Source organism: Canis lupus, chromosome 9 (assembly GCF_011100685.1).
Source record: "Canis lupus familiaris isolate Mischka breed German Shepherd chromosome 9, alternate assembly UU_Cfam_GSD_1.0, whole genome shotgun sequence".
NCBI classification, from domain to species: domain Eukaryota; kingdom Metazoa; phylum Chordata; class Mammalia; order Carnivora; family Canidae; genus Canis; species Canis lupus.
Window position 1 is genome coordinate 12,333,757 of NC_049230.1, and position 22,462 is coordinate 12,356,218.

The 22,462-nt window shown below is 54.6% G+C and overlaps 1 protein-coding gene across 7 annotated transcripts in view; it reads right to left on the minus strand.

Annotated features, from left to right (window-relative positions):
- Window positions 1–2,600: 2,600 nt before the first annotated feature.
- The window catches only part of AXIN2 (axin 2), a 31,061-nt gene continuing 11,199 nt past the window's right edge, over window positions 2,601–22,462 (minus strand). For 5 of the 7 annotated variants that reach the window (XM_038546794.1, XM_038546796.1, XM_038546797.1 and 2 more), the window contains 9 exons: window positions 22,161–22,301; window positions 13,695–13,797; window positions 11,135–11,275; window positions 10,526–11,037; window positions 10,033–10,227; window positions 9,490–9,723; window positions 8,854–8,949; window positions 7,453–7,620; window positions 2,608–4,153 (listed from right to left, as the gene is read on the minus strand). In XM_038546794.1, coding sequence (XP_038402722.1) covers window positions 4,027–4,153; window positions 7,453–7,620; window positions 8,854–8,949; window positions 9,490–9,723; window positions 10,033–10,227; window positions 10,526–11,037; window positions 11,135–11,275; window positions 13,695–13,797; window positions 22,161–22,301 — 1,717 coding nt within the window. In that variant the 3' untranslated portion in view covers window positions 2,608–4,026. Of the gene's footprint in view, window positions 4,154–5,627; window positions 6,305–7,452; window positions 7,621–8,853; window positions 8,950–9,489; window positions 9,724–10,032; window positions 10,228–10,525; window positions 11,038–11,134; window positions 11,276–13,694; window positions 13,798–22,160; window positions 22,302–22,462 lie in introns of all 7 variants that reach the window. The other 2 variants (XR_005364289.1, XM_038546799.1) reach the window with 2 other exon arrangements.

The following is a 22,462-nucleotide window of genomic DNA, read 5'->3' on the forward strand; positions in this document are numbered from 1 at the left end:
ACATGATTTGGGGAGCTTCCATACAATCAAAGTATTTATCAAAGGTTAAAAAAAAAAAGGGAATACTTTTCTTTTCTTTACCAAGAATAACAATCAGGAAAACAACGACAATAAATCTTAGTGAATTATCCAGATAGACTGGAATATTTTCTTTGGGGTAATTGTCAATTTCCTTCATTTGGACAGCACGGTTACGATCCTAACATATTTTGGGGTAGGAGGAAGAGTAGAACAGGATCCTGTTTCCAAAACCCCACATTTCAAGTTCCTCTACGTGAACTGTCAACCCCAGGTAAGTCCACACAGAATTTCTGAGGATTCCATAAAGTCATAGATTTAATAAAAATTTAAAGATGCTCTGGGCCCAAGGCTCTGCTCTAGCTCAAAACCCCCAATCAAACAGCCTACCGACCCATTTGCCCACCACCCTCCTGGTTTTGTGCCAGAGGCAAGGGAAGCAGGATGCCGGAGCCCAGATGTTGCAGCAGGAATGGGAGGTGCGGAATTTCCAAATGAGGAGCTAATAACAGAGGCGGTAAGGGCGGAGCCCAAGTACCCCGAGACCCCAAGCGAGATCCTGAGCCCCCGCACCTCCCTCTGCCGTCACAGCAACCCTGGAAAGTACACACGCTTATTATCCCCACTTGGTGGATGCAGAAGCCGTGGCCCCCCAGGCTGAGCCCCAAGTGGACTCAGCTCCACGGTCTACGCTTCACCTCCGATTAGCTGGTTAACACTGATCCGAGAAATAAGGCCCGAGCACGAGGAAGCACCAGCACTAAGTGGGTGGATCCAGCTGGAAGCTGAAGTTCAGAAAGGGGAAGATCCAGGAGCATCTGAGCCAGTGCAACTCTTCCAGGAGAGGCTGCACTGGCACAGGTCCTGCCCTGTCGGTGGGTCTGGGGTGGGCGGCTGCTGCAGCGGGGGGCTGAGGAGTTCTGAAGAGCTGGCTCTTAAATGATTTGGGGGCAGGGAAGAAAGAGCAGAAAACTCAAATCATATTTTAACTTTTTCTTTTGAGTCAGAGATCCCTTTAAGAATCTCATAAAACTGGGGCACCTGGGTGGCTCAGCAGTTGAGCGTCTGCCTTTGGCTCAGGTCGTGATCCCGGGGTCCTGGGATCAAATCCCACATTGGGCTCCCCATAGGGAACTTGCTTCTCCCTCTGCCTATGTCTCTGCCTCTCTCTCTCTGTGTCTCTCATGAATAAGAAAGTAAACACCTTTTTTAAAAATCTAATAAAACTAACGACATTTTTCTCAGGTAAAGACACAGGTGATTCCACAAAGTTGAGGGTTTAGCAACCCCAGGTGCCCATCCAGGCCAGGTGAGGAGCACCTGATTGTTAAAATACGAGAGGCAGAGAGAAACAGGCCCTCTTGAAAGAGGCGCAAACACAAGTGGTCGGCGCCCACGGTGCCCTGGAGCGTGGTGGCCCCGGGACTTGAGCCCACGGTGGTCGTGGTCGGAGTCCCAGCCTTGTTCTACCTCCCTATGCTCCTGGGATGAATCAATAGACCTGAAGATTAAAGCCTAAATGCCCCACCCACACCACCCACAGCAGGTTACATCTCTTTGTCCTTTCAGATTGGAAAGAATCTTCCAATTTGGAAGTGGGTTGAGCCCCCATTCCAGCCCAGAGGGGTGGGTGCAGCAAGCCGCAGCACTAGGACCAAGATCAAGGACTCCTGCCGCCTGCTGTCCTGTTCCCTCGCGCCCTGGCCTGCCCGGCCGGCCGCCCAGTGCCTCCTCACCCTGCGTGGCCAGGGCCCTGGCCTTACTTATCTTGCCCTGTCAGCCCCACAGGTTCCAACAGCGACAGAAAGCCAACCAGATTTGCCGCAGACCCAACCCCAGGAAAACTGCACGCGTGAGAAGCCAAGTCCAACGGACCCTTTGTTTCTAAAATGGGCTCACGATAGGACCCCACTAGATGGACAGACCTGCTCTCCCAGATGGGAAACACAGCCCGGCCTCCCGGGGCTCAGCGCACTGGGAGGTGACCCGAGTTTGTTGAGCCAACGACCGCCAGCCGACTTCCGTGGCCACACCAGGTCAACGGTCCAGCAAACCATGCAGTTTTCTTGCTCAACCACCTGTTTTTTTCCTTATCACCTTTCTGGCCCAGACCCTCGCCGAAGGCATCAGCAGAGATCACATAGCCACAGAGACAGTGGCTGCTTATCACCAAGCTCAAGGCTCCTCAGCTCCACTGGACACTCCCGATCTACCCACTGTTTTCTGGAAATTTTCTCCCGGTGCTCCTAGGAGTAACGCGCATCTCCACTCCTTATCTCCTGGACTTACCTCGCCAGGTGAGTCCTGCCTGCGAGGGAGAGGCTGCAGAGAAGTGGTCTAGGGAAGGGGACATGCGAGGCTGTGGTCTAGGGCCTGCTGGAGGACAAGAAAACCTTCAGCCGGTAACCAGGGGATTTTGGAGAGAGAGCTCTTGAAAACGTCAGGGCAGGGCCAGGTTGGGTGAGAAGAGGTGGAGGTGGGTCAGAGAGAGGCTGAGGCAAGGTGTGAAATCAAGCACAGGTGTTCACACACAGGGGCAGCCTCTGCCCTGCTCCCACGCGGGGACTGAGAGACGAGGCCAATGTTTTGAAAAATATAAAATTTTAATAAAGGCTACATCTCTTAATTACAATAATTATTGTACCAAGTAATTTTCCTTAAATGAACTCTTTATAATGCATAATTTACAGTATAAGTAGAACAAAATGCCATGGCAAAAGTCATTGAGTACAAGACTTGTAATAAAAAGGCATAAAATATATTTATACATAAACCCCTTTCAAAAAACAAGGGAAAGTTGGAGCCCTCAATATAGGGCGACACACGGAGCGGGGCGCCGTGCAGGTACAGGTACTGTACTGATTTCAAGTCAAGCACTAGAGATAGTGGATTAATACTCTTCTGTCGTACAATATATACAGACGTATAGTACAGGTAACAATGGCAAACAGAATGTACAGATTAACTTAACACAAAAACCCGAACGTCAAAATGAAGGTGTCTGGAGGAAAGGGTGCTGCTAGGTCTTCCCACAACTGTCCGCTTCTTTGCAGGGCAAGCGGGTGGTGGTGGTTTCCAGAATGGTGGTGGTCCAAAGACTAATTTAAAAATGAAATCAACCAACCAACCAACACTCCAAGGAACTGTTGTTTCGATACAAGCACGAGTTGAACTACAAGGTTCTAGGGGGCCTCGGGCACTGGACACTGGGCCTTGGTGGGGAGTTAAGAGAAGTTAGAGTTAATCTGGGGTCCTCCAAATGAGGCTTCCCCCCCTCCCACCCTCACGATGGATCCAGTCCCACACGATGGCCCCAAATGGCGGTGATGTTGCAACATAAATCAATCCTCAAGACCTTTAAGACAAAACAGAGCAGCATAGGGAAAAAAAAAAAAAATGCACCAATTTCGCGTGTGTTAATGGTAGGGCACCATTTAAACAAGTCTATCCTCACTCGGAGAAATGCAGGGCCAAGCATAATAATTCCCCTCTTAACGAAGAAATCATTAACGCGCCCCTCGCTCCACTCCCAAGCTGGGATAGATAGGACAATTAAAACTTCCCCTCCTCTCCCCCTTCCGTGTTTAAAGCAGCATATCCATAAACTGGGGGCTGGGGGGAATCAATTGTTCAATAAATAGCAGTAAGGACTCCTGTTCAGGTAAGCTATACACAGTTTCTCTTAGTTTATGGATTTCAGATCCCTAGGCAGTCATATATTATGTATGGCAGTCTCTCAAATACAGTCAGCATCATCAATAGCCAAGAGTGGTCATGTTTTTAATAAATAGTTCAGGCTTTTCTTATCTCAGTACCCAGCTCGTGAATAATGAAAACCAACCTCCCCCCTCCCCGCCCTCCCCGCGTGGCCAGTGGCCAAGTCTTCCCTAGACTCTGTCTTCTTCATTGGTTTCGTTTTCCTTCAAAAGGTCTCGTCGCGGTCGGTCATGGCCCAGGCTGGTGGCGCGGGCGGTGGCCCCGCGTCCGCCGGGGCCCGACCCCCGAGGCTCAGTCGATCCTCTCCACCTTCCCCAGAATCCTGCCTTCGTACATGGGGAGCACCGCCTCATCGTCCCAGATCTCCTCAAACACCGCTCCGCAGGCAAACTCGTCGCTTGCTTTCTTGAAGTAATACCTTAAAAGGAGAACCCAAAGAGCGTCTTGGTTAGCCGGCGTCTCCTGCTTTGCTTCATGGGAAGGTGATGCCACCGCTGAGCACTCAGGGGTCCGGAGGGTGCTGCCGCTGCAGGTGTGCGTGTGACCCGCTGCCCGCGTCTCATGGACCACGGTCGCCGGGGCCGGCCCGGGGGTGCGATCGGGCGGGGGGGGGGCGGGGTTTTGTCACCTGGGAGGTGCCCCAGGGAGCGGCAGGTGGGGCAGCCTCCCACCTGCACCCTTAGGCCCAGAGTGCTGCTGCCACCCCCCTCGTGTGCTGGGCAGGGCGCACCCTGCGGTGGACAGCTGCCGGCTTCGTTCTCCCCCTTTGGGGAGGGGTGCGGGCGGGAGGGGCAAAACACGCCTGGTCCCTTTGCAGCAGCAGCAGCAGCAGCCAAGCAGGGGCGCCCCCTTAAAGAGGCCCCAGACCCAGCCATCCCGAACCTGCAGAAGTCCATGGAAGGCTGACACCTCCTGTCCTCTCCACCCTCCAGCACCCACAGGATACTCCCCTCGGTGGCCACTGCCGGCGGCGGCCAGCCCCACCTTGCTTCCTTGGTCCCCTCTTCTGTGTCCCTCCTGCCCCGCCCCCAGCCCACCGCACCCCTCTCCAGGGTCAAACACTAGACTCTTCTATTATGCCGGTTGATTAAAGGTTCCTTTTACCCACCCCAACCCCCTTCTTTCTTCTAAGACTAATTGTGTGGACGCAAATGACCAGCCTCTCTCAGGAGAGCCACATTCAGAAAACAACTGCTGTCCCCAGCCCCTTGTGTCCCCGGGCCCGGCCAGGGAGACTCCTCAGACCGATTAAACGCGCCCCTGCAAGTGGTCACCTCCAGCCAAGAAGGCCCCTTGGGGAGGGAGGGTCACGGTCCTCTGGGGGGTAGGGGGACAGCTCTTTAAAAAAAGTGGACTTGGGTCTCAGGGTTACAGTTGTTTTTTGTTCCTGTCTTTTCATTTAAAAGAAAAAGGAGGGGAAAAAAAAAAAAAAGAGAATTCCCCTCGGTTAGAGAGCTCAACTTCTTTGCTCTGTGATGAAAGCAAGCCAAATACTTTCACAGGAGATAAGGCTAAATAAAGTGAACCAGCTGGGTTTAGTCAAGGTTCCTGGTTGTTAGCGGTCCCAGCTGGGCCACAGCGCCGGGGCGAGCGGCAGGCTGGGCCCGGGCAGCGCGCAGGACGCTTCCTATGGAGCGGGGCGCTTGGGAGAGCCCGGGGGCGGGGGGTACTGCACACAGGGGCCCCGCACGGTGGAGGGGGGAAGGCCACGGTTCTGATGCCACCCTCCACCGTGTCCCCTGGTCCCCAGCGGGGACCCTTCGGCTCTAACGAGTGGGGCTTTCGTGGCACCTCTGAGCCAACACGCAGTGACCTTTTACAGAACTGTAACCTCTTCCAGGGAGGGGAGAGGCCACATTCCCCAGGCCCCGGCCCCAGGACTTCAAACGCACTTGTGCTGCCCTCGTCTTCTCCAAGAAACGGGCTTTTCCACTGCAACATGCTTTATGTGGCAAACTTTGCTTTCTTCTGACATCTGGCACCAATAGCGTCTGGCACGTCTGGAGAGACTGTTCTCCTTTTGAACCTCTGCCATGTTGAGATTACTCAGTGCAGCCCAGGTCCCCCCACTCGGCGGCCCCATCCTCGCCGGGCTTTTTATTGGGAGGGTGGGGGGGGGGCGCTGCAGGACGGGAGCACCACCCCTGCTGGGAGGGCCAGGCAGGGCACCCGGTGCCTCCACGAGCCAGGAGGGCAAGGGGTCCAGCTCCGGCCGGAGAGCCAGGCCAGGGAGATAAGGCGGCCGGGAAGGGTCTGGCCACAGCCTGATCCAATCAGTAAAGAATTTGAGAGTCAACCATTTGTGCAAGTCTTTGTGCGTTAAAAGGGAGGCCGGGGCTTCAAAGCCAGGCTTATTAAGTGCGCCTTAGGAAAAAAAAAAAAAAAATCAGAGCCAGATGTGGCCGGAGTGGCTGAGCGCGAAGCCTCCCCGGTAGCCTCTGCTCGGCGCTCCATGGCCCTGCTCCCCTGAAGGTCACCTGCAGTTCCACTCAAAGTCCAGCCGAGTCAGAGCTGAGATCAAAATGAATCCCTGGAGGGGCACACTTGTGTAATTAGTTTCACCTTGTGTCTGTTCAAGATAAAAAAAAAAAGAAAAAGAGGAAGAAGAGGAAGAAGCAGCAGCCAGGCCTGCTCCCCAATCCCTTGGATACATTTTCCTGAATTGTCTCTGCCCTGGTGTCAGATGGAAAGATCTAGAGCCCAGCTCCACACCCAGCTCTCCTCAGTCCCTTACAGGATCCTCAGCCCCGAACCCCATCGTTTCCCAGCAAAAGGAATCCCTCTGGGCCCCTGCCCCCAAGCAGCTGCCAGGACCAGGGGCTCCGGAAGCTGGTGCCCTCCTGGCCGGGGGCTGAGTGCCAAGCAGCTTCTCCACGCCCACCTCCGGCTCCCGGTGGGATGGGCTGGCACCTTCTGAGCACATACTGGACCCCTCCCTGAAGTGTGTGCCCAGCACCTTGATGCCCCTGGCCTGCCCACGTATTCCCTTGGGACGATGGCCACGGAGAAGGGGCAGTGACGACTCTAGATGAACGGAGGTGGGGTCATCACCCACCCCCCATTAAGGAGAAGGGAACCCAGGAATGGGCCCTGCTCTTGAGTCCTCTCTGGGGCCCTCGAAGGCCCCCAGAAGGGGAAGGGGGGCTGGAGGGAGGTGAGTGCCCATCCTCCTCTGCTACGGATAGAAGAGCTCTCCGGCTTCACGTGAGCCGTTCACCACGGCGAGGCAGTTCTGTGGGCAGGAGGGCTGCGGGCGAGGGAGGAGAGGCGGTCTCTGCTTCCAGGCAGTGGCCTCTGCCCTTCCCCACGCTGGCTGTGTGGACGATCTCTCCTACACCCGAGCTTCCTCATCGTCTGTCTGTCCCTCCCCGACACACATACGGCCCTCTCCCTTTTGGGAAGGGCCTCTGCAAGATGGCCCCAGCCCAGCTCTCCTGGCCGAGCTCTGTGCCCTCAGAGTCTCATTCACCTGGTAGAAAAAGCCCATCCAGGTCCCCACAGAGCCCTCCCAGGGCCTCCCTGCTGCTGCTGCTGTGTTATTTCTGTCAGTGGTGAGGGGAGAGAGGAAATGAGAAGGAGCACAAGCGCCAGGCAGCCCCACGGCTGCCCCGAGCGCCTCCTGAGCCCCTCCCGGGTCCGCCAGGCCAGCGACGCGACTCTGGCTCTTGCTTCTGAGCAAACAAACTCTGGAGCAGCGAGAAGCCGCAGGGCTCTTACCTATAATTTCCCTTTTTGCTGAGCTGCTCTTTAAAGTGGCCCAGGGTCAAGCTCTGAGCCTTCAGCATCCTCCTGTATGGAATTTCTTCTCCACAGAAAAAGTATGTGACGACCAACTCGCTGGCCTGGAGCGCGTGGACCCCCGCCAGCTTCTTTGGCTCTTTGTGACTGAGAAATAAGATGGAATGCAACAAGTTTTAGCATTTGCAGGCAGCAAGTGCACACACGACGCACACACGCACAAGCACGGGCTCTCGAACACGTTCTCCGCAGGGAAAGGGCTGCAGCTAGATGCTCAAAGGGGCCTGGGTGCAGGGCCCCCCATCACAGGGGCCACCGCCTCGGTGGCACACAGCCCCGGGCACCCAGGAAGGGACAATGTCCTTTGGGCTGTACACGGCTGCTACTGTCCCCCTCACGACCACCAAATGGGGGGCCGGAAGATGGGTGCGGAATAGTCTCTTTCAGGATAGCACAACCAGGGTGCCTGCCAGTGAAGACGAGGAGGGAAGCTGTCACAGAGAACGTGGGTTCACTCAGCCCAACTGGGGAATGCTGCAGAGGCAAACCCAGACCGGCTCCCGAGACGGCATGGATGCCAGAGCCCACTGGGAGGGTCGGCCCTATCATTCTGACCTCCCTCGTTTATTCTTCAAGTTTGCAGAGTGGCTTTACAAAAAAAAAAAAAAAAGCTGCAGGCCTGGACAGCTGGTACACCTAAGGTCAACCAACGAAAAGGGTGGTGGCTCATTCACGGGCTGCAAACATGGCTCATTGCCCAAGATGAACAAGCTAAGGAAGAAAACTTCAATTATTTAGACCATGTTAGACTCCCATGGCCCATTTCTTTCTGAACGCACCCTCCCATAATTAAACGAAGCCAGGCTACTTGGTCGGCAGGAATGTAAACTTATGGGAAGAATCATGGCACAACTGGTGAAGACACTCCATTACCCCCAAGCAAAACAATAACTGTTCTCTATGTCTGCGATGGTGGAGAATCATCTTCTGGCTCCCTGCGACGAGACATTTCCGACCCAGTAGCGTGCAAGCTGAGTGAGGGCAACTTTTGCATCCGGGCCTGGGGACCCCTCTAATCCATGTGCTAATGGCTTCACGTCTCCGCTTCTGCTCAGTGTGTGCCCAGGCACCCCGAGCCACCCGTCACTTCAGGGAACAACGCCTGTGTACGAGTCACAACACGTTGCCCCGTACAGGCAGGGTTTTCAAGGTCCTAATTTATGGCCACATCTGCATTCACCAGCCCGTGTTGCTACTGTTAAAACCAAGGTGATTTTATATGCTAGAAAAAGTTCTCCAAAATCTCAATGCCAGGGAGTCAAGACCCTGAAACACACGCCCCCTCGGGGGCCCTCAGCCACGTCAGGTGAAGACACTCACTCTTCTGAAGCCAGGCCTGGGTTGGAGAAGGGCGTGGCTCCTGTCTGACCAGTGGCCGAGTGGTTCCTGTCCCTCTGCTGACTGGCTGCACAGCACCTGAGGACAGAGTCGGAGCAGAGGACCGAGAATGAGCCTGCTGTCCCCGGGCAAGCGGGGAGCAGACGGGAAAGCTGTCCTCTGCAGGCCCGAGCTGTAGGCCCGACTTCCATCCCCGGGGAACGCCATCCTGAGCCCCCGGGGAGCCCAGAATGGGGCAGGATGACACCAGCCCAGACAAAGGGCTGAGGCTCTAGATTCTCCATCAGCCGTGGCTTCTTATGTGCCAGCCCTGCGTGATGGTGATGGGGGCATTTGTCAGGGATGGGATTTGTAAGGAACTACCACAATTCATCCTCTTTCTGGGCCTGACCTGCCTAACGGACAGATCCTGGACAGCTCTTCAGAGCAAACAGAAGTTAAAGGAACAATTTCTAGCAGGTGGGAAGGAGACCGGTATGTGGCCAGAAGCCATCCCTCCTCCCTGAGGAGCAACTGAGATGCAGGCCAAGAGGGCCCCTTCCCTTGTGCTACAGGCCAGGGCTCCCCCTCCAGACCCAACCTCTGCCTTCCCGTCTGTGCTGTGCTGCTGCTACTCACCGCTGCTTTGGGGGCTTGGACACCTCGGCCAGCCGGCGGCAGGCCTCCTCCAGCTGTGCCAGCGTGTTGGGCGGGGTCAGGGGAGGCATGGCGGGGTCCTGGGTGAACGGGTGGGCTCGGGGGGCGGCACGGGGGTGCCCGTTGCTACCCCCCAGCAGGTGGTGCCGGCCAGCTCGCTCGGCTGGGGACGCACGGGCCGACTCCAAGGGGTAAGCCTTCTTTGTGCTTTGGGCACTGAACATGGAGCAAGAGAGAAAGCAGAAGGAAAGAAACTGGGTTAGAAAAACTGGAAAATGTGACCTCAGTAGAAACTTCTCTATCCTGCCTTCAAAGAGAAGAGAAAAAAAATGACCCTACCATCACACGGACAGGGGGCGTTGCCAAAACATGGCATTTTTGTGGTCTGCTCAGTCCACCGTTTAATATTAAGACGGCAGGAGCAAACAGTCACATTTGCTTTCGGCCGACTGCAAAAATAGCCAACCCCACAATACCTCCGTGGAGACTGCCCGTGACCCTGGCCGCGGCGGTGGTGGTGTTTACCTAGGGGGCTTGGGCTTGCTCTGCCGCTCACTCTCCAGCATCCACTGCCAGACATCCTGCGACCTGTCTCCTTCCTCCCCGGGAAGTTGCAGGACCCCAGCTCCGCCTGGGGCCCCTCCTTCCCTGGCGGGCAGGGCCAGGCCCGGCTCCACGCTTTTCCCATTTCGTTTGGGCAGGGTACTGCCTCTGCTGCTGCTGCAGGGAACCAAGACCCACACCCGTCCCAGAGGCCCCGTTACATCTCTGGGACTCCTCCAATCGGCCGGTTCAGCGAGTGGCAGGGTGACACGGAAGACCCATGCACCTGCTCCCCCTGCCCCGCCCCACCGTGCACCTCCCTCCTGGAAGCTAAGTGCCTGTGACCTCTGGCCCCCACCTCACACCTGCCCCGGGCTCTGGGGGGGGGGGGGGGAGAGAGAGAGAGAGAGAGAGAGAGAGAGAGAGAGAGAGAGAGAGACCCCCACAGGGACACTCCAGTCTGCCCAGCACTTACCTGAACTGCTCCGCCTGCACGGGCTCCAGAGCCTTGGGGTGGCTCCTACACTTTGAGTAGCAGTAATACTCGGTGCCCCCGGGGCAGAAGCAGCGCACCCTCTGTGCCGCCTCTGCCTCGATCTCCTCCTTGGTCTTGGGGAGGGCGTGGTGGTGGATGTAGTGGTGGTGGACATGCTTCGTCGTCTGCTTGGTCACGAAGCCCTTGGCTCCAAGGAGGGGGCAACCAGCCTGCGAGGCTGCCATGGGGGGCAACTTGCCCCCGGGCGGGAGCAGGGGGTGGTACTGCTGGTGGTGGTGGTGGTGGTGGTCGGGGGAACGGGAGCGGGGGCTGTAGCGGCCCACACCCGGCGACTGGCAGCCCGGGGTCTTGAGGACCCTGGACAGGTGGTCGTCCAGAATGGTCTGCGGGTCCTCCTCATAGCTGCCGGAGGGCAGGAGGGAGAGGGGGTGCGGGGTGGGCCCCCCTTCTCTGGAGCTCAGCGCTAGCTCGGAAGCCTCCTTCTCTTCATCCTGGAGGGGCGGGCAGCAGAAGGGGGCGCGGGCCGGTAAGCAGGAGGGCCTGGCCTGGGTGGCCGGGGGTGGGGGTCCCGGGGAGGGGCGGCACTACCTCTCGGATCTGCTGCAGGCGCTCCTCCAGGCTGTGGCGGCTCTCCAGCTCCAGCTTCAGCTTCTCCAGCCTGGAGATGAGCTCGGCCGCGAAGGTGGCGGGCTCCACGGGGGTCATCTCCTTGGGCAGGCGGTGGGTTCTCTACGGGGCACGGGGAGGGAAGACACGACGCCGCGTTCAGCGGGCCAGCACGGGGCACCCGCCGGAGCTTCCCGGGCCCGACGGCCACGGCCACGGCCACGGCTGCGCGGGCGGAGAGCGCGGGCGCGGCGCCCGGGCTGCTCGGGAGCTTTATGCGCCGGCGCCGCGGCCTCATGGAGAGCCATGGTCCCCACCAGCGTTTGCCTTGGGCAGGAGCAGTTGGTCGCACTCCGAGAGGCCCCGCTTGTTCTCTCTGTAGTACAACCAGCCCATCAGTAGCTACTCTGAAGTAGAAAATCTTCAAAGACTGTTGTCAAACATCAAAAAAAAAAAAAAAAAAAAGGCAGCCCTCTGAGGTGGGAGGGGAGAGGCACCAGCTCAACTCAAGGAATAAAAAAAGTAGAGCCTAAACAGAAAGGGAGCTGGAAATTTAAAAAAAAAATAAAAATAATAATAATAATAATAAGATTGGAAGGGAGGTGGGGGTGGGGGAAGAAGAGGGGAAAAAAGGGAGTCACACGGCCGGATCAGAAGAAGTGGTAATTTATTTCGTGGCCACACACTGCGCACCTTTGAGGTGGTGTTGTCTCAACACTGTCCTAGATCTCCCCGGCTCTCTCCACCCCTCCTCCCCGGCTCTTTGTACAGAAAATGAAGGAAGATGCTGCGGGCTAGCAGCAGAGCACCGCTGAGCTTGGCTGCCTGAAGCTCATCTATCAAGGGAACGGGGAACATCTCCAAATCAAGTACAGAATATAAAAAGGCATCGAGGGTGCCTGCCAAAAGCAGCAAACAGAGGACTCCCACTGCCCCGGCGCTCTGTCCTCCTGTCCCCCCCCCGCCACCCCCTCCCCTCGGCTGTCTGCTTCCTCCTTCCTCAATTTCCCTCTTGCTCTGCCCTCCCCTCTAGGGTTGGGGGGTTGGGGGGCTGGGGGGGTGGCAGAAAGCCAACCCGTGAAGGCCCGTACTCCCCCTGCAGCTGGGCTGGCCTCCCCCTGGCCCCCGGCACCCACTTAGCCTCGGAAGTGCAGGGGCGCAGAGGGAGGAGAGAAGGTCCACCCCCCCCAACACACCCCCCAGAGGAGCCGGCTGCTCTCACACCGGCTCGGCGCGGCCCCCATCAAAGCACTGCCCTATGGAGAAAGTTGATTTGCACACCCCAGGACAGGATCATCTAATTTACAAGCTTGCGCAGAACTTTTATTCACGCACATACTCCTCTCCCCAGCACCCCCACAGCCCTGCCAAAAAAGTCTATCATCCACACTGTTGTATTTGTTGGGGTGATGTTATGGAGGAAGGCGGATGCTGAAGGCCCCAGGAAAGCATGGTGACAGGCTCGATTTTAGGACCCAGGTAAGTCTGCCCTGGACGGTGTCAGGGGCTCTCGGCGGGGAGCTACTCTAGCAACAACCACCCATGCACTAACGCAACATGGGATTAGCAGGTCGACGTGTTAATTTTCTGAATGTGGCATCACTGATGGACTAATTGAATACTCGGGAGCTGGCAGGAAGGATTCAGGAAGAGACGCCACTCGAAGCTGGGCGCACTCTTCCCCTCCCTAATCGACAGGCTTCTTGCAATCTTGGATATCAGGGTATTGCAAGAAGCAGAGCTCCTACAACGCAGGCAAGGAGGCTCTGCTGAGTTTTATGGGAGCCACACGCTGGCCGCCCTCCCGAGACTTGGAAACGTAAGGGGAGGTACCAAGAAAGGCCCTCCATGCCATGCTGGCCTCTCTTGTCAATCACAGGGAGAAGCTGTTCGTGAGATCCTAACCTCCAAACCCTTCATCCATTCAGCATTCATTAGGTGCAGATGCAACAGCAAGGATGAAGCCAAGTTCTGGGGTTGGAAACAGGCAAGACGGGACAGCTGCCCTCCAGGGCTTCAGAAGTCACCCGGAGAAATGTCCAGGGATATAATTTCCCTTCTGCAGGAGGCAGAGCTTCCTTCAGCCTCCTCATTCACCGGCTCAATTGAGTCTTAGTAAGCACCTGTTACGTGCAGGCCACTGTTCCAGACTCTGCAGACGGGGCATCTAACAGAAAAGCCTCCCTGCCCTCAGGAGGCTTCCATTCCAGTGGGAACCCAACCAGAAACATGGTTTAATTGCCACCCTTTCTTGGTTTCTGGAAAAGAACCGCTCTGGTTTCTCATGCAGAATTTTTTTTCGAACTGAGAAAATGTAGAGGTTCAAGTAGGTCATCTTGAGCTTCACTCTGCCCGGCATCAGACCCCAAGGAACCATGGAACACCTCTTGCCTGCTTCCCCCTTCCTTCCCTTCACCCTGGCAGACCCAGCCACTGCTCCTCCTCTTACCAGAAACCTAACCCCTCCTCCACCTCCCACCCCTTTTCTTCAAGACTCAACATGGCTGAAAATATCCGCCTTTCCCCTCCAGGCTATACTCACCGGGAAATGAGGTAGAGACACTTGGCCATTGGCCTTCACACTGCGATGCATTTCTCTCTGGAGCTGTTTCTTACTCCCCACACGGTAAGGAGGGATTCCATCTCTGAGGGAAGGGCAAAGACAGAACCCACAGGCTCGTGAGGACGCTTCCAGCACGTGGACTAACTCACAAGCTATCCTGAGATCCCACCAATGGACAGGACCATCACATGCCTCCCTGCAAGTGTATCCCGGTCCTGGGCCCCATGGCTCTTCCCAAGGGGAATGATCAATCCAAGATCAACCTGCCAAACCCCCTGCCCATCACCTCTGTAAACTGGGGCTCCCTCTCAGATTCAGGGTGGACAACTTGGAGCTTTACAAGCTCCCCTCACAAGCTCTGCATTAGAACAGGTTACACTCTAGCCAGCCCAAAATGAAGACTCCCCTATTTCATCTCACAGGGGCCCAAGCAGGACAATCTGAGGCCCCTTTGGTCCTCCTTACAGTCCGCTGTACTGCTTCAGATCAGGGCCTTGTGGAGCACACCAGGGAAAAATACTGTAGGAAGAGGGACCACAGCCAGAGAGCCGAGCCAGGCAGTGATGAAAATGTGCCTAATTCTCCAACAGTCAAGCCCCTGATTGCTTCCAAAAGTCTTCCTTCTATAAATCACCACCACAGGACTATCTTTGGGTGCCTTTCCTCCCTCAGCTCCAAACCCTACCACCCCCAGACTAAGGAATTCCCAAGGACACGTGACCAACGTGGGCATAAAGACAAAGCCCCAACTACATGGCACTCCGTACAATTTCAAATATTTGCATACCTACTATGTGCCAGACCCTGTTTCAGGCACTGGGCAAGACAGCAGTGAAGGCAGGGGGTAAAAATGGAGACGACCACCCTCACAGGGCTTCCATTCTAACAGGCGGTAGGCAATAAGCAGAAAATGTAAAAGCCAAGTCTACAGCGTGTTAGAAAGTGCCAAGCGCTAGGACAAAATACAGGGCAGGACATGGGAAGAAAGGATGGTGTGGGAGGTGAGGAGCTCCAGTTTTTCAAGGGTGGGGTGGGGGAGGGAGTACCAATGAAGTCCTCGCTGTGATGGTGACCTTTGAGCAAACACCTGAAGGCAAGATGAACCCTCCTCCTTCATCATATTTAATAAAAAAAAAAAAAAAAGGGGAAGTGGTTGAGGTAAGAAAAGCCTCCACCCCAGCTAGTCTTCACTAAAAAAGGACCTGAAGTAGCTATGACCTTTTTTTTTTTTTAAAGAATTTTGTGCTTGAAAGCAGTTCAATGGTCAAGGTGTCACTATTTCCCACTGGTGCCCCTTCTGGAGGTCCCTTATTGACAAAAGCCTCAGGGTTCCAACATTCCTATGCTGAATCATACTTGGAGGCTGTAAATATTGAAATTAGGTATTTGGTTATTTCCTTCTTCCTGGTGTTTTGTTCATCACAGGGCAGAGGGAAGAAAAACATCTTTGGCTCATATGCCTAAAAATACCTGGGAGTAGCTGGGGGTAACTGGTTGACCTCTAGGTCCTCATCTGTAATGCCCTAGAATTCCAAGTGGCTGCATTTTCCAGAAATCTGTTGACCTAGGCCAGGTCACAGGGCCACTGTGGGGATGATACAGATCATGGCAGGTCACTACATCCAGGAGGCATGTCAGCCAAACCTTGGCTAGGAATTAGACATAAAGGATCTAATTGTATGGAGGATACAGGGGGAGAAAAGGGATCAATATCTAAAGCAGGGGAGCGCCTGGGTGGCTCAGTCGGTTAAGCACCAGACTCTTGGTTTTGGCTCAGATCGTGATCCTGTGGGTTGTAGGATCAAGCCCTGCATCGGGCTGCTCTGCTTGAAAGATTCTCTGTTCCTCCCCCTCTCCCTGTTCCTGTGTTCTCTCTCTCTAAAAATAAATAAATAAATAAACCTTTTAAAAAAACATATCTACAGGAGGTACATATACACACACGGGTGAGTCCTGTCCCATAGAAAGGCCCAGAGGACCAGACGCAGCACAGCAGTTGGACGAGTGCAGGCTGAGCCTCCCAGACAGCCTCCTGCTCCCTTGACTGGACCCTCAAAGGCCAAGTAGGATAGAAGGTTCCAAGTCTAGAAACTTACTGAACCACCTGGAGCATATTTAACCAAAACTCAATGTTTTCACCTTGGGATCACCAATAAGATGGCTGGCCTGACCAATAACCAGATTCCACAGCAGGGGATTGATTCCAAAACAAGGCTGCCCACCCCTGGGTATGTGGACATATAATCCAACTTCATCCTGAATTCACAAAGTAGGCCCAGGATCCAGATTTGAGCCACTGCTGGACTCCAGAACAGGTGTCCTAAACTCAGCAACCCACCCTCCCACCCCATCTAGAGGAGCCAAACTTCCTGATAGTCCATTTCCTAAAGTCCTGTGAAGTCACATGATCTACTGAAGCAGGGAAGATGTGGGGAACATTCTGGAACACACTACCCCACCACTTGGTACTCCCTGGCCATGGGGCACGCCAGGTGGTTCCTAAGGCACAATGAAGATCCCCTTATATTGTCTCTTGCCTTATATTCTTTGTGGGGTGAGGGTGACCAGAGGGGTCCCCCAGATTGGGCCGCACACTGAACCAACTTCCATTGCCCTAGGACTGCCCCAGGACAATGTCCATGCCCTTCTCCTGACCAGCAATACCTCCACGGACTTTAAAAGGGTGCGTGGCCTCTGCTCCACGCTTCTGCCTGACAATCTTGGGGGGTAGGAGTCAAGCACCCCATGGACTTCACTATGACACATGCAAGGCTTCAAGAGTCCTAGAGGGGGTCCCCATCACCTCTAGACTGTCTTCAGGTGTCCCCTAGAAGCCTCTGCTCTTCCCCTCTCCACCCTGATGGAAATCAGTTTTTATGCCCCTTGCTTTTTCCATACAAAGCAGAAGAAGAGAATTAGGGGAAGTATATAAAGAGAGTGGAAGAGGGGGAAGCAGGTCCCTGGCCAATGGAAGGCAAGAGGAACAAATGATTTCAGCACCACCACCAGGGCAGGTGATGGTGCCAACTGCAGAAGAGGAAACCTGTGACCAGGGCAGAGAAGAGACATTTCAACCTGCAGAGGCTCAAAAAGGTGCCTTCTTGGAAACAGGGCTTCACCCTCTCCACCCTAAGAATCTTCTTCCAAACAGCCACATGTGCCAGAAGAGAGCGGCTCTTCTTCGTACTCAGGCTCTAGAAGTTTATGGTCTGTCTCCTGGATGCTCAGCATGGTGAGGGCCAGAGTGCCCGAGTTTCGGTCCCTATACCATCACCCTTTAATTATAAGCATTTTAGCTAACGAGCCCACTGCTGAGCCCAGCTGTTTCTGGGGAGCACTGCTTTTAAAGCATGGACTCCACTTAGCTGCCATTTAAGCCGAGCCAATCAGCTTAGCCTTTGGACTCCGCTGTGCCCAGCCTAACCTGAGCGCCGTCCTCCCGAGGTTTAGCAGTAACCGACTCACTCACACACGTGTCCACTCCCATTCCCATCTGGCAACCACTCAGGAGGCAGCCTCTGATCAAAAGCCTGGTTTTGCAAGATAAGATTTGAACTTCACTTGGGTGCCTTCCCTGGTGCCCAGAGTAAACCCATGAATAAGATAGAAGGAAATACAACTAAATAAGCAAAGGAACCCGTGCCACCCTTCCCATGGACCGAGAGGGAGGCACCTTGCGCTGGCTTTGTGACACCCGGAGCGGAAGCGACCTCTCTGTCAGGCTGATCCTGACCGTAAGAGCAACTTTGCACAAAAATAGAAGACTGAGAGCCACCCCATCCCCCGCCCCCTCTGTGTCATAGACGTAGACGTAGCTTCCGTGCTTCCCGGCTGCCCCGAACACAGAAGCCACACTGGGGTGGCGAAGAAGAACCCGCTGCTTGCCACGTTTTCCGCCCCTGGCTGCAGCCTCCTGGGCCCGACAACCCTCTGCGCCCCACACTCCAAGGGACAGGGCTTTAGGGCTTTGCTGGAGTCTGGCAGCTAACTGCCCCCCCTCCCACCTTCCCCATCCCCAGCCAAAAAATAGAAAGCTATTTCTTCTGTGAATGCAGGCTTCAGAGTAACAGGCTCATAAAACAGCCTTCTCAGAGGCCTACTATGAAGGCCCAGATCCCTGGCCACCTTTAACAGGGCTTTTGACTTAGCGGGAAACACGAGTCCGTGGCGGGCTTTGGGAGAAGGCAAAGACGGCTTCAGCCCCCGCCAGCTGTCCCCCGGGCCCCCGGCGCAGGGCTCCCTGAAACGGCCAAGTGCAGGCCGGCCCCGCTCAACTTCTACTCCGGCCTCTTGCAAAGGCCCCCGGGACTTAATTGGTCCCGTCGCAAATGAGACGATTGCTTCCCGGGCTTGTGTCTAATGAACTCCAACCTTCTGGAGTCTATTGAAGGCTCCTGTGACCCCCTCTCCCCCGCCCCGGCCGGGTCCCCTCCCCAGCCCCTGGCAGCCCCCCTGGCAGCCCGCGCCGGCCATTGTGACGGGGAGAAGCAGCCAGGGCTCTTTTCATGCTTTATGGGGCGCTCCTATTCACTTGTTCAAGGAAATTTCAAAGGGGCCTGCTACCCTCTTATCCCGCTAAGCTTCCCCAGAAGAACAATGGGCTGAAAGCGGTTCAGTTCAGCTTTTCATCCCCCACACACTTTATTTCTCGCCTGCTCCGCGCTCTCATCTGTGCGAGGCCCACAATTGGCAGAGCTCTGAAGAGGGGTCTAATCCCAGCCCTGGGAATCCCGGGTGACCCGCCCGACACCCAGCAGATCACACACACCCAGGGCCGGCCAGCCAGAGAGTGGCTCACACAGCCCGGGAGCTCAGGACATGCCAGGCCTGTGGGGCAGGAGAGCAGGAGGGCCCAGGGACCCCCCGCCCCCAAGCACCTGGCAGCCTGAGACCCACGGGGACCACCCCCGGCATCCCAGGGGCTCTCATCCCAGAGACCTGCCAGAGACCACAGTGGGCAGCAGGAGGCAAACTGCCCTGTCAACTCCAGAGAGAGGAGGATCCTACACGGATGAGAAATTCGCCCCTAGGTGACAAGAACATGCCCACGTGGGTCCAGCTGCAGTGGCTTCATGGGACAATCACTTGCCCACTTGGTTGGGAGAAGGCTCAGATCAGACCCAACACTGAGGCCCCAGGTCTCCCAGCCTTCTGGGAACCTTCCCTCGGTCTTGAGGTCCTGGTTTACTCACCACCAACCCAAAACAGCTAACAACGCTGAGGTCCTGCCTACTTGGGATCCCAAAGAGAAAGGTGCACATGAAGAGGCTCGCCCTTTTCTGTCTCTAGACCTAAGTGGACTTTACTGGCTACAGCTAGGTAGCCTGGCTACCTAGAAGAGCTGACTGGCAAAGGTTACTCCTCTGATCCTGGACAGGGCCTAGGCGGTACTCCAAGTCCACGAGTGCCTTAGCTGAAGCAGGAAGGCTGAGAATGTTAAAGTCACCTCTAAAAAAAAAAAGAAAATTAAGAAAGTTCTTCTAAGAAGGGAATAATGAAGGGGGGGTGGAGGGGGAGAGCAGAGGAGAAGTTGGAATCTATTCTCTCCTACCCCTCCCCCAAACCATTAAAAAAGAAAGCAGCCTGGTTCTCTAATAAATGAAAGAAACTCAAAGTGGCTCAAAGGTCTCATCATCAACTGGTCCTACTGACACCTCATGCTGGAAATTCTCCAAGGGCCTCAGACGTGAGCTCCATCCTGCTGCACCAGCCTTGGGTCCTACTGTCCCCCTACTGTGAAAGTCACAGGTGACTGCCTCCCTTTCTGACTGGGTCTTGTGAGGCTCAGGCATGATGGAGACTACACCCAAGTCGGCTCATCACAACCCCAAAGCAACACCTCAATGGTGGGGAGTGAAATGCAGGCAAGGGCAGAAAGCCAGCCAAAAACAGTCTCTAAAAACACCAAACAGAAGCCTTACAGTGTCAACTACATTTGATTTGGGAGATTCACTCAACGCCCTCATTCCAACCCAACTTTCTCTCCTTTTACTCAATAGGCTAAGACTCCTCCCTCACGCAATCCACAAATGAAAGCTGAAGGAGTGATGTTGCTAGAAGCAAGCACAGAGATGGGAGTGAGATAGGACAGCAGGCAGAATGACCAAGAGAAAAAAAGAACAACCATTTTCAAAAAGTGGGGGCGCTGCCAGCATGTATGTGGGGGGCAGAGAGCCTGACATGGCCTCCTACCCTACATGGTAGGAAAACAGATCTTGATACCAATGGTTGAGATCAAGCAATAAATTATGCCTGATACCATTCAATAAAAATAGAACAAAAACGTATTATTTTAAGGACTGTGACCATCAAAAGGTCATTTTTCTCAAGTATGTGGAGTTGGGATAAAAAACTAGCTTCCGTGGAAGCCCTCATTTCTCCATGCTGGATGAAAGATGTGTGTCTCTTATTCTAATTTCACTAATGCCAAAATGCTCTTCTTTTATTAAAATGGAACCTGTCACCTTGTGGCTCTCTCTCCCTTTACTAACAGGGAATCAGAGGTAACGTGAGGAAAACCAATAGTGGATTCCCAAACCAACTTCATCAACTTCCCTTCCAACTGGCTCCATGCCACAGGCCAAAAAACAGGACACTGGCCAGAAGAAACCAGATCATTTCAAACAAACTGGAAGAAGAGATGGTCCAGTTTTAGGATGGTAAAATGAACAAACTCTACGTATGTCCTAATACACAGCTCAGTGGGTTTGCCTTTCAAAACTGTCCCCTTATCAAAAGAGATCCCAACTTGTGAGAAGGCTTCAAAGACCCTTTCTGGAATGGTTAATTCTCCAGTGGAAGTTGGGTGAGCTCTTGAAAGTTTTGCCCAATCCCATGCTCCACCTCCCTTGAACCTCCCGAATCAGAACCTCAAAGGATGGCAAGAGATGGGGATACCCAGCTCAACACACACATACACACAGCCTGCAAGGAGACACAGAGAATGGCTTTTCTCCACTCAGAGATCACCACTGCGTGACTCTGAATGACTTTTGATGCAAATTGTGACCCCACCGGATGGCCTGCCGACCTCATCAGACCTACCACGCAGATGACTTGGATTGTTTTCAGAAAGCGAAGAAACAAACCGAGGTGGATGGCGGGGATGCACAAAATAGGTGAAGAGCATGAAGAGGTACAAGCCTCCAGGAACACAGTAAGGAGGTTGCAGAGATGAAGAGTACAGCATGGGCACTATCACCGGTCGCTCTGAAACAACACTGTGTGGTGACAGGTGGGGACTACGCTTATTGTGCTGAGCACTGAGTAACGTGCAGAAATGTGGATTCGCTATGCTGCACACCTGAATCGAATAGAACATTGTGTCAACTATCCTTCAATATCCTTCAATAATAAATTCTTTCTTATCTCTCTCTCTTTTTTTAAGATTTTCTTTATTCATGAGATATACAGAGACAGGGAGAGAAAGGCAGAGACACACGCAGAGGGAGAAGCAGGCTCCCTGCAGGGATCCCGACGTGGGACTCGATCTCAGGACTCTAGGATCACGCCCTGGGCCGAAGGCAGGCACCAAACCGCTGAGCCACCCAGAGATCCCCACCCCCAGCTTTTTTTAAAAAAAAGGAACAAACTCCTACTATGCCGGATGCATTCATCGTCAAAAGATCCAAGATCAGGTGACTGGAGACAAGCCCCACTCAGGGGTAGAACCTGACACAGACAAGGCACCTGCCAACACTTAGTGAACTGAACAACGTCCAGCGAACACATCCATGAGGGGACAGCACATATGGTGGACCCTGAGAGACCTCTGGCTTTCTGAGTCTCACCTTCAATGCTTTTTCCTTCAGAAAACAGTGAACACACCCACACACAAACCCTGCTCCCCGCTGCTGGTTCTGCAGACTGGACACCGGGTTCCAAGAGCAGCCCAGCACTTCTACCCAGGGAAGAAAGGCAAAAGGACAGCCAGAAGATGGGTTTCTTTCTTTCTTTTTCCTTTTTTTTTTTTTTTTTAAGATTTTTATCTATTTATTCATGAGAGACACAGAGAGAGGGAGAGGCAGAGACACAGGCAGAGGGAGAAGCAGGCTCCATGCAGGAAGCCCGATGCGGGATTCGATCCAGGGACCCCAGGATCACACCCTGAGCTGAAGGCAGATGCTTAACTGCTGAGCCACCCAGGTGTTCCAGAAGATGGGCTTTTAAACTCAAGATGATCATCTCAACCTTCTACCGTATTTTAGTTTTCTAGCAACTTGACGGGCCTTCAAGGCTCAAGGCTTAACACACCCCCTCCCCCACTCCACCCTTCCCCCACACACACACCAGCACCGGCACCTGCACACTCCCCGCCTACCACGCAAGTGTCCACACACAGAGACGGGGTTTGCAAAGGCAGCTGAGGCCGGCTGAGGACTGTGCCGCTGTCCCGGCGGGCCACGCTGCCAACCACGTCCACGGTGGGGCCAGCAGGATACTTACACGCTGCTGTCCGTCATGGACATGGAGTCATCCGTCAGCGCATCGCTGGAGATCTCACTATCATTGGCGCTGGTAGCTGGCGCGAAGACATAGCCAGAACCTACGTGGTATGGATTAACGGGATCGCTCCTCTTGAAGGACCTGTGGGAAAAGTACAAGGGCAGCGCATCATGACCTCGCACCAGACACCCCCGTAACCAGGCAACCCCGGGACGCACCAGCCCGCCACGTGCTCAAGCCAACCTGCTGCCCGGGCCGGTTGCACATCCGGGCAGACAGCAGGGGCCACTTAGGGAAGACAG